The sequence below is a fragment of the Triticum aestivum genome, chromosome 3D, assembly GCF_018294505.1.
Source record: "Triticum aestivum cultivar Chinese Spring chromosome 3D, IWGSC CS RefSeq v2.1, whole genome shotgun sequence".
Classification (NCBI taxonomy): Eukaryota; Viridiplantae; Streptophyta; class Magnoliopsida; order Poales; family Poaceae; genus Triticum; species Triticum aestivum.
Genome location: NC_057802.1, coordinates 177,602,691 through 177,614,782, shown reverse-complemented (window position 1 = coordinate 177,614,782; position 12,092 = coordinate 177,602,691). Strand labels below are relative to the sequence as shown.

Sequence of the window (12,092 nt, the reverse complement as noted above, 5' to 3'; positions counted from 1 at the left end):
CCCGCACTCCAAATAAGGAAAGGGGGGCGCGGCTTGGGAGGGACCCCAAGTAGGATTCCTTCTACTTGGGTGCCTCCTTTGGCTGCTCCTCTCTTCCTCCCACCTATATATATGTGGGGAGGGGGCGCCACACAAGGACACAACATTGTCTTAGCCGTGTGCGGCGCCCCCATCCACCGTTTACTCCCTCGGTCATATTTTCGTAGTAGTTAAGCGAAGCCCTGCGGAGATCACATCACCATCACCGTCACCATGCCGTCATGCTGCCGAAACTCATCTACTACCTCGCCGTCTTGCTGGATCAAGAAGGCGGAGGACGTCACCGAGCTGAACGTGTGCAGAATGCGGAGGTGTCATGTGTTCGGTACTAGATCGGTTGGAGCGCGAAGAAAGTTCGACTAAATCAACCGCGTTGTGAAACGCTTCCTCTTACGGTCTACGAGGGTACGTAGACACACTCTCCCCCTCTCGTTGCTATGCATCTCCATGAATAGATCATTGCGTGTGCGTAGAATTTTTTTGTTTTCCATTACGGTCTACGAGGGTATGTAGACACACTCCCCCCCTCTCGTTGCTATGCATCTCCATGCATAGATCATTGGGTGTGCGTAGAATTTTTTTTTTGTTTTCCATGCAACGATTCCCAACATATTTCTAAAAAAACAAAAAGCAACTTTATGTCATAAAAAGTAAGTTTCTAGTACAAAGACTTTTTTCTAGCACAGACCGATAAGTTAAGAGTTATTTGGATAAAAAAAGAGTTATTTGGATAAAAAAGAGTTATTTGGGTAAAATCAAGTTTCCATTATATAGTTGCTTGCATTTCTAGCACAGACCAACAAGTTAAGAGTTATTTGGATAAATTCATGTTTCCATTATATAGTTGCTTGCATATCATTGAAAAGTCCGTTAAATTTTCTTTGCAATTCTGAGGGCATGCGCTAGTATATTTTGGGGAGACACAATTTTGTTTCTGGTAGCAAATTTGTAGTACAAAATATGCTTTTTCAAACACAAACGCTAAGTTGAGAATTGTTTGTGCTAAAAACAAGTGCCTAGTATATAGTTGTTCCTATCATTACAATTTGACCTTGCATTGATACTTTCAGGAAAAAATGCTTGATAGAAAAGCGAGTTTGTAAAACAAGCTTGCATTTTGTCAAACTTAAAATACTTTTTAGAAACTAGTACATGCGCTAAAAAGTGTGAGGATGCAATTCAATGGTATGCTAGCATCCATGTACAAGAAAATTTCCTTGTACCCAATTTCATAACAAATGTTAGGCTTATCAGTTTTTGGTGGAAAATCATGTTTGCATCACAATCTTGATTTTTTTAATACGCATGAGTGTGTGTATCACGCATTAAAAAAGGAGGGGAAAGACTCCTAGTCTCCGCAAAGTTACACCTCCCTCCACAAACTTGATTTTCATAACAAAAAATTTTTTACTTTAAAATCACCAGTACATGCCCTTAGGAGATTGAGAATGTGACTTTTTAGTTGTTATCTTAATGAGATGCAGTCAACTATATACTAAAAGCTTACTAATAACCCAAGACAATTCTTAAGTTATTAGTCCGTTCTAGAAAAAGCATGTTTATATCATAAACTTGCTTTTTTCAGAGCATTATGGCAGGAGTTAAATCTCTCATAAATGGTTATATATGGAGAGTCGGAAATAGACAAAATATTGACATATGGAGAGATGCATGGATCCCGAATTGTGCGAATAGGAGAATTATTACTCCTAGACGAGGGAATCTACTGACGAAAGTTTCTGACCTTATTGATCCAGTCATGAACGGTTGGGATGAAGGTTTGGTGAGACAAACAATGTGGCCAATTGATGCTCGAAGAGTCCTAGCGATCCCTCTCCCTATGCATAATATGCCGGATTTCATTGCTTGGAGCTATACTAAAAACGGTTTGTTTACTGTACAATCAACTTATTTGGAGGAATGGAATAAACAACATAGGAGGAAATTGGAATACACAAATGGTATGGGTAGAAGTAAGGGCAATCCTATTTGGGGTATGATCTGGAAATTAGCTTGCCCGGCGAAGGTAAAAATCTTTATCTGGCGTACGCTTCATGGGACCCTACCGTGTCGTGTTACGCTGGTCAATAGACACATGAAAATTTTGCATGTTTGCCTAGCTTGTTCGAATGGGCCAAAGTATACCAAGCATGTGTTGTTTCTGTGCCAGAAGGCAGAAGAAGTGTGGGGGGAGTTGGAATGTATGAAACGGTTAAAAGAGCTTGTGTGGTCGATCGTGCGGGAGAGACAGTCCTTGAATTATTACTCCTCATGCCAGATCAAGAACTATCTATATTGGGTTTTCAGAATGCACGGGAGATGATCGCTATAACCGTGTGGTATTTATGGTGAAATAGACGGAAGCTAGTTCATGAGGGAATGTCTCAAGAGGCGTACCAAACCTCGATGGGGATTTGTGCTAGAAGGCAAATTATGTTAATGCCCCCTAATGCAAAGAGAAAGAATGAAGGATGGATCAGACCTCCTAGGGGGTTTGTTAAGCTGAATGTGGATGTTTCTTTTATCATGATCTGCTAAGGGGCACAGCGGGTGCCGTGTTCTTAGGGATGACAAAGGAAATTTCATTGTTGGCAGGAATTGGAAAATTGAATGGTGTGTTGATGTTCTGACATCGAAAGCATTAGCACTTAGGTTTGGCTTATTGCTGGCACAAAAGGCGGGTTGCAACCGTCTTGTTATTAACTCTGACAACATTCAACATGAAAGTCATTGACACAATGAAGAACGAAGGACATTCTGCAGGAGTAGCGACCGCAATTTTTGATGATTGCTATTTTATGGCTTGCGATTTTCCTCTTACTAGTTTTGAACATTGGAAAGCACATAAAGTAGCTCAGGAGCTTGCTGGTCTAGCAAAATGTTTCGTGACAAGGGATTGGGTAGAGGAACCTATGAAACAAATTGTACCTCTTCTTATAAACGACGTAACCATTATTTCTAATTAATAAAGTTGTTGATGTTTTTAAAAAAAGAACTTGCTTTTCAAAAGTTTTTTTTGTCAGAAAATGACAGTCCGGTATCAGTTTCGAAGATGTCATGAGAACACACGATGAAAACATATTTTGATTTGGACACACGGTTTGGAGGAATGCATTTTTTTAGTACTCTGACGATAAAGTTTCATATATAACCATGCGCCAACCTTCCGGAGTGATCACAATTAGTAGTCTTTTCCTTCTTCACTATTATGACAGCCCGAGCCCCAAATGTTATGCTATATACTACTTCCTCCGTTTCTAAATATATGACGTTTTAGTAGTTCAATGTCACATATTTAGGAATGAAGGGAGTACTAAATATATGATGTTTTAGTAGTTCAATATCACATATTTAGGATTGAAGGGAGTACTAAATATATGACGTTTTAGTAGTTCAGTGTCACATATTTAGGAATGAAGGGAGTATAAGATGTTTCTAACTTTTTTCTGAATTGGATGTGCATAGACATATTTAAATGTGTTTGTTCACTCATTTCAATCTGTATGTAGTTCATATTGAAATATCCAAAACATCTTAAGGGATTTTTCTTTATCAGTAGCTTAGAGTAAATATTATGATACGAATGCCGGAGGAACTTAGATCTGATTCATGTGTGCATAATGAAACTGCTTTCAGGCTCTGCAAAACAATTTTACACTATGATTGAAATGTTTATGTATCACCTATCCTACAAGCTGAATTTGAAATGGTACATTGCCTCTGAGTTGAGAAAACTCTTTAGTATTGACATGTGACCACACTAACTGCAGCAAATGTTTCCCGGCTTCCTAAGCTGTCAACTAGGAAGGAACATGTTCAACTTCTCCAAACCACTACCATGAGTTCACCGATCTGTTGTCGAATGCGCGGGGAACAAACATTCATGGCCAGATATAACCAGTTCAGCCCGCCATACTTATCAGCAAAGTTGCGGTGAGTCAGCTCAATGAGACTGCGCTTCAAGCAGGATGTTTGTAGCTACATTGATATCATTTCTGGCTCGCACGAGGGCCTGTCTCGCAGCATTGCTGTCAAAGCCCATCGATACCAGCATAGCAATGGAGGACTCTGGGGGCTCCACAACAGGAGAAAACCCAGTAGACGGCTGGTTCTGTTTGCAAAAGGAACATGATCAAAAGATTAACCAGGGTAAATAGCATCAGGTTGTTGATATCATTTTGTGAAGTGCATAGAAATTCAATATTATTCATAATAAGTTTAAAGTCTTGTAACCCCTCAATCAACAGTTGTCGTGTGCAGTAGAAAAATAATACAGATGATGGTTTGTATGTACCAAATGAAACCTAGTAACCCATTAGATGTGAACTATCTATGGTCTTGTCAACAATATCAACCATACAGGCAAGTCTGCTATTTATACTTGGGTTAAGGTTAAATATGTAATTGGTCCATGTTCACTTCAGTGACTGTAGATCTTCGACACATATGATTGAATGGTACCACAAAAATAATATCTAACTGCCCGTTATAATATGCTTACGTGGCCATCTGCACTTCATGTGAACAGACACTGTCTAAACAATGAACAATCAACACCAGTTCAGAATCCAGAATGACGAAGAAAATATTAGCCTTGCAGGCATTTTTGTATTTATAAAGGACAGTACTTTAGCGTTGCTAATATTTAACCAGGCAATTTCTGAGTTCAACTCGACAGCTGTACTTCACGTGAACAGAATCTAGAGGGATCAATGCACGGAGAAATCAAGCTTCCAAAATAGCATTTCAGAAACTAACCTGAACAGTACGGCCTGTATGCGAAGGCACATTTCCTACAAGACTTCTTGACGGCCGAGATGAGCTTGCTGAAGGAGGTGCAAAAAATCTTGCGAAAAATGATGCAACAATCTGTGGAAGCTGCACAAAGGAGAAGGAACTTAACAAGAAAACAAAACAGGAAGAATAGAGCATCTACACTCTACAGGGATTTATATATGAAAATAATTGCAAGGAACACCGACAATGTTAATCAATAATTTGAGCATTAATATACTCCAATTAACACCACCTGCTACCATTAGTCAGCATGGACCATACTGGTTGTCTTGTATGTTTTCTTAATTACTTGATAACACCAGTACCTAGACATTACTTGCTGATTGCATATCTAATAATTTGGAAAGCTGGGTCATGGACAGCAGCCAAGGGTATCATCCAAGGGGCACTAACTTCTTTAAATGAAAAGGAGCTAGAACTACCATGGTGCTGATAAGATATAACGCATAATTTCAGGCAAGCCAGAGAACTACACAGAAAAATGAAAATGAACCATATAAAAATGACAACCAAAAAGATAAAAGGTCAATAGCAGTCCATCACGCAAAGAAAAAGGTAACAGGACTACACAGAAGTGCAAAAGGGGAAAAAAAAAAAGAGATCTTATAACCTTCCTCCGGCGGATGCCAAACACATTGAGACGATAGAGCGAACCGGCAATCAGGCCACAAATACCAGGAATAAGGGAACGCTTCCAAGAAGATACAAGAAGCTGCCATGAGAAACAGGATAGGTGAGTAATTTAATATTCAAATTTAAATGGTAAAGAAATGGTTCAGTTCTGATACAAACTAACCTGCAGGCCAGCTAGGTATATGAATGATTTGTCACTGAAATTAACGCCAAAAATACGAAATCGTGAAGTGATGGGAATGTCGAGGAAAAAAGGAACAAACGAGGCAAATATAAGGCCATAAGGTCCAGATGCAAGAGCAGTGATGTAGTTTGTATCTGCAAGAAAAACATGAAAGGGGGTGTCTAAATAATCTCATAACTGGATAACAGAGAACTCAACGAGTACATATGCTCACAATATGCCATGCTCATGATCACACGGGTGAAACAAAGCAATGCTCGTGATTACACGACTAATTGCCATATAATATTACTGTGTAACCTCCTAGCACCAGCATTTCTATTGAAAAACTATGTTTGGAAGAAATCAATAGTCTAACTGTATGATGGCATGCAACCAACATCTCTAGATAAGGCTCACTGTAGTTAACTTGAATTAACAGCATACAACAGCAAAGCAGAGAGAAGCCAAAGAAAGTCTAAATCTTAGATTTAACACACAAAAATATCATATGTTATGGGAAAATTCTGTCTCACAAAGATACATCTACTAGTTGCAGCACTAAATGACGCTTTACGCTGCTAATTGGTCTACTGACATTTTATCAGAAGTTAGATATCCAGAAAATTGTATTAATCCCTCTGTAAACAAATGCAAATGTTTTAGGTCACTTTTTATATTTGTTTACAGAGGGAGTACAATATTTGTACATTTCCTTTTTGAGCAAGTACAACCAGCCATCTCAAGAACATCTTAACTACAGAGGTTCTAGAGGAGAATGGTAACAGTGTGTTACAAAGTAGCAGAGCCCATAGGTCATTAGCAATGTCCTCTTTTTCTTTTCCTTAAAGAAGGGTCTAGAGATGTTAGTCTCAGCAGTTTATCTAAATAGCATACCTTTCAGGAGAACCAAAGATAGAATCTCAAGAGGTAATGATACTGCGATAGCGAATAAACTAAAAACCTGCACAGCAGATTGAAAAATATAAGCACTCGTGTTGTAGTTTTCTTACTAAGAAGCTTAAATATTTCATCTACTTCAATGTAACTTATTGAACTGAATCTGCTTGTCACGTTAATTGCATTGTATGGCCCCAAACTTTCATGGGCATAACACAGACTCGTTAACTTGAGAACTTAACATTTAACTCTTTATACACTGCCAAAGTGTTTCACTTGGGTCAATTAGGTCAATATTTGAGGCAACGCATACAGAATAGGTTTAAACCACCTTAAAAGTTTATGGACTTGAGTTCTCAAGTCCAGACATAATAATGCGATTTACTCCTGCTTCAGCCGTATTATTGATGTTGTTTATCTATCTTCATTAAATACCCGAGAGAATAACAAGTACTTACAGAGTATTTGTTAGAGCCCATCTGCCTCTCAAACACACGGAAATAATACAGAAGGTAGAGTCCAAACATCAACTCTGGTGTTGACTGAAAGGCAAATACAGATGCAAATATCCTCCAAACTCGAAAGTTCTTTATGATGTCCTGCAAGAATAATAGAAAAATGTTCAAACTTCATAAATATGTAACAAAACTCCAAGCAATAGAACATATGCAGCCGACCACATGTTTTGCATTGAAGTAGCTCGATCTCAAGGACAAATGAAATATTAATTGAACATCACTGACAGCTACAGGTTTGGATGCAATCACTACCGAGATTTAACTATTCACCTCTGGTTCCCCAAGAAAGACTTGCAGCATTTAGTATCACTAAAAGTTTAAAACTGGAAGGTGCACATATAAAATGGAACATAAGAAAGTAGCACCGTGCGCCAAAGGTCATATTGGTCAACTTGTCACCATACATTTTTCCTAACGATTATCCATAAGATTAGTTTAACATTTAAGCTATATGCCCTGTAAATTTTAAAGTTGAAGTGTTCTGAATAAATTCGGAAGACGCGTGCCCAGATTCCAGTAAATGAAAGTTCCATCGTGGCCATCAGTCAGTTAACAGTTGAGGAACCTAAGCTAACAACCTTCTGTAGCTCCTTATGTAATTCCAATAGGTGTACTTCAATGAAACTTGTATGCCCCATAATGAATGAGGGTTAAATGCCTATAGGAGAACTTCCTGACATGCTTTGGAGCAAAGAAATAGTTCATAAGGATTCCTGTCAAATTCTTTAACAAATGGGCTATGAGATAAGAATTTCAGAAGAAAACTACCAGTCTTACCTTAAGTTTTCTTCTCTTTGTCTAGAATTGATGTGTGAAGTCTGACATAAGACATTTGAAGTTCTCCTATGTTTTTGGTTCCAGTAGGATTCTAGGGTACATGACAGCCCAATTACTGTGGCTTTATATTTCTGCGTTTTCGAGTAACTGTGTCCAAATTGAGTCTTAACAGGTGTTATTGAGACGGGATGCCTCTACTCACTAAAGTACCAATAGCCAATTATTCCTACTGATTTGTGTACAAGCCATGTAAGTATGGGGAACCGGTCATCGCCTCGTCGGTATAGCTCTCCAGTGCAGGCATCGGGGTAGAAACTAAAGTTATTGTCATGAAGGAAAACGAAAAAGGTACGGCCATGTATTGGAATGTCCCAGTAGAAACGCCTTAATCCAAAGCCCAGCCCACCAAGGATTCATGCTACTGTGGCACACAACATAGGCCTCCAGCCCAGTAAGGATTCATATTGCTGTGGCACACAACATAGGCCTCCAGCCCAGTAAGGATTCATATTGCTGTGGCACACAACACAGGACATTCTTTTGTACTAGTTCCACCGGTGTGGTTGGAGCTAAAAAAGGGAAATGGACTACAGCAAGCTAACAAAGGGAAATGAACCACAGCAATCCGCAGTTCCACGGTTTAATTTTAAACCGGATTTGAACACCCCTGCCCTAGCATACCAGCAGAATTTACCAACCAATTCTGGAATGCCAGACTAAGCCAAGCACAATAGGCACGCCAACACCTATAGTTCTTACCACAAAGAAGAACACCAATTCGACGATTAGACACCCATCCACCCAAATGGACACACGGGCGAGCAATCCTAGCCACTCCACTTATGACCAAACTTTTGTGTCCGATTACCAGTGTAAAATTCGGAGCCCAGTTTTTCCAAGCAAGGCGGAAAAACTTGCTTGGATGTCCGTTTTAGTTTTCTTAAATACCAGTGCTATACCATTCCTGGGCCACTTACACCTGAGAAATGTTATAGACCTCAATGGTCCACACTTATTTTCCGATGAAAGTTGATGACCGGCGGGAGATAGAGGCGAGACGATGCGAAAGAGCTAGTAACAGTGGCGATGGCCATGGGAGTGAGCTCTATGGCGGCAGCGGCAGTGAACTCATGACGTTTGGCTGCGACGAGAGTGGGCCCTACGGCAGCAAGCCATGAAGTGGCGGCAAGACGGTGACGAGGGCGAGTTCATGGACGACGAGAGAAGGTCATCTAGACCGCCTGGCAGACTGGAACTAGCACGAGGGCAGCAGTATGTTCAGTTGGTATCCAATCTCTACTTCCCTGTAGCTGTCACTGAATGGCAGTTCATCAAAACAGAACTTTCACAACCGAAAATGTATTCAAAAGTTTTGTTGGTGGCTAGTAGAACACCGGACCGCCCCTGTAAAATGTTCACAGGGGTATATATTTTAGAGCTCCTAAGCCGGCCCTAACCAACGGATTCACGCCCAAGGGCATCACGTCGCGTCTAAGGTACAAGAACTAGTCAAGATTCGGCGGCTGCCCGAGGCTACCTACTGACCTGGTAGGAGAGGCCGAGGGCGCGGGCTCGGCGGTTAACACTGAAGACGACAGAGAGGAGGCCGCTGGCGAGGACGATCGCCCGCGTCACCGGCGCGTTATCTGCAAACAAAACGGGGCCGTTCCGATCAGGCGATCAGAACACGCCAGCTGAATCGAGAAAGGCGATTTGTGGGGCGGGGGTGAACCCGAGGTGGGAGCTTACGGAATCCGGAGACGCCTCCGCCCTGCATCGTTATCCCGCCGGGAACACGGCCGCCGGGCGGGGAGGCAGATGCGCTGTTCGTCCGACGAGGCGATGGGACCGTGGGCAGCCGGCCGGCCGGCCAGTACGCACCCGCGGCCACCGCCTCCTCTTCTCGGCGGGCTCTCGTTTACTGGTTCCAGCGGGTCAGTCCCCGAGAAGAGAAGGGGAGGAGATGCGTAGGTGCGGCGGCAACAGCTGGAGGAGAACGAGTTTTTGGTTGCAGCCAGGGGTAGATGGCTATAGTCGCGGTATTCTGAGGGAGATGGAACGGAACACGTTGACGGTAGAGGTTGTTGGGGGGCGCTTTGGGCTCTCCGGCGTGGAGATTTTTCTTTTGAACGAAGACGCTAGACGCGTCCGGCTTTAAATTAATAAAGCCCTCAGGCACCAGGTTCATCAGGTTACAACTAAGGAGAAGCAAAAGAAACAGTTCGGTCCAGGACAGCATCGAAACAAAAAGAAGGTTCAACGCGAAGGCATCAATACAACCAGCCATAACATCCAATGCTGAAGACCTAGCTAACATAAATCATCCTCTTAAAGACTCCAAAAGCTTCATCGACTCGTCGTGTCTTGTCTAGCCATCACCTGGATAGTCTTGATGCGCGCCATGGCCTCCGACATGCGCTCAGCATCGCGCTCCTTCCCCAGCGGAGTCCACGTCTGTAAAAAAAGATGGCATTTGAAGATCACATCCGCGAGGTGGTTAGGGAATTTTTTCTCAATTGTAATTTTATTGCGCGTCGTCCAAATAGCCTAGAGTAGCGCCCCTACGCAACGCCAAGCGATTCTACTACTGGTCCCTCTCGTGGATTTGAGGATGGATATCAAGTCATTCCTCGAGGCTGGGTTCCAGTTCGTGTGGAAAGCTTCCCTAACTGCACTCCACGCGAACCTGGCCAGATGGCATCTAAAAAGACGTGGTTTGCATCTTCACCTAGGCCGCACACAGTGCAAGTACCATCAGCCGGACCGTTACGCTTGGCCACATTATCCGACATGGGCAGCCTATTCCTGAACATTTGCCACATGAAGATTTTAATCTTCAGGGGCAGGCCTGCCTTCCACAGCCCCCTAGCTATATCAAGCGTTGTCCCTTTAGTTAGCTTGTTGTATAAGGACTTAACCGAGAATTTTCGGGAAGCTGTCAAGCTCCATTCTACCGAATCATCGCCCGTCCCTAGATGGTTGGCACCAATTTGATGAACTGGGCCGTCCCATGACTCTCGTTCGGCGTTGGAAAGGGCCCGCATAAAGTGAATCGCTGGAGGGTCAGTACGAGTTGCCTCCCCCACTAAGATGTTGATGTTAGTGGCGATCCGAAATAAGTTGGGGTGACCTTGCCAAAGGGGAGAGGCGCCCAGCCAATGATCCAGCCAAAACCGAGTGGATTGGCCATTGTTAATCTGAAATTTGGCCCCAATAGCAAATGCGGGCCGGACCGCTTGGATCCCTTTCCAAAACACGGAGCCGTTGGCCGAGGCTCTGAAGGGATTCCCATTCGGGAAATACTTGGCTTTTAGTAGCTGAGCCCAGAGACTCGTCTCGTTTTGGGCAAGTCGCCACCACCATTTGGACAGGAGGGCGACGTTCATTAGTTTGGAGTTTAGGATTCCCAATCCTCCAAATAGTTTTGGCCTACAAACAGCCGCCCACTTTACCAGGTGGTATTTCCGCTTGATGCCAGTTCCTTCCCAAAAGAACCGGGATCGCGGTGTGTCTAGCTTAGCGTGCACGCCATCGGCTAGTAAGAACATCCCCATAGTGAATAGGGGAAGGGAAGAGAGGCTCGAGTTAGTTAAAATGAGCCTCGCCGCAGAAGACATAAACCGCCCTTGCCACGGGCTTACCCTATTGGCCACTTTCCCATACAGAGGCTCCCACTCTAAAATCGAGAGTTTGCGGTGAGATATAGGAAGCCCCAGGTACTTAATTGGAAAGCTCCCAAGCTTACAATTAAGTAGATTTGCGACTCGAAAGCTTTGATGGTCGTCCATCCCCATGGTAATGACCTCGCTTTTAAGAAAATTTATTTTGAGTCCGGATAGGATCTCAAAGGCAAGTAACAAAAGCTTAACCGATGCGATACTATGGTCGTCGGGCTTAAACAGAAGCAAGGTATCATCAGCATATTGTAAATGAGTCACACCACCCGGGATGAGGTGTGGGACGAGTCCCTTAACATGACCGGCCTCCCTGGCCTTGGACATCATAGCTGCCAATGCGTCAGCCACAAAGTTAAAGACGAGTGGGAAGATGGGATCGCCCTGTCTTAACCCTTTCCTATTATGGAAAAACTTCCCCATTTCGCCGTTGACAATAATCGAGGTGTTGCCACTCAAGATCAGATGCATGATCCGGTGAACGAACCCTGCCTCAAAACCCTTTTTGAGGAGGACCTCCCGCACGAACTCCCAGTTTACGCGGTCGTATGCTTTTTCAAAATCGAGCTTGAGGATAACGCCCTGTCCACG

General features: G+C 42.9%; 1 protein-coding gene across 1 annotated transcript; it reads right to left on the bottom strand.

Annotated features, from left to right (window-relative positions):
- Nucleotides 1-3,649: 3,649 nt before the first annotated feature.
- Nucleotides 3,650-9,914, bottom strand: LOC123078146 (rhomboid-like protein 20). The gene is made up of 8 exons (XM_044500546.1): nucleotides 9,577-9,914; nucleotides 9,373-9,473; nucleotides 6,991-7,131; nucleotides 6,530-6,596; nucleotides 5,633-5,787; nucleotides 5,447-5,548; nucleotides 4,798-4,917; nucleotides 3,650-4,150 (listed from the first exon to the last, which is right to left on the bottom strand). The coding sequence occupies exons 1-8, from the start codon at nucleotides 9,602-9,604 to the stop codon at nucleotides 3,983-3,985; spliced, it is 882 nt and encodes a 293-aa protein (XP_044356481.1). The 5' UTR covers nucleotides 9,605-9,914; the 3' UTR covers nucleotides 3,650-3,982.
- Between the last annotated feature and the right edge of the window lie 2,178 nt (nucleotides 9,915-12,092).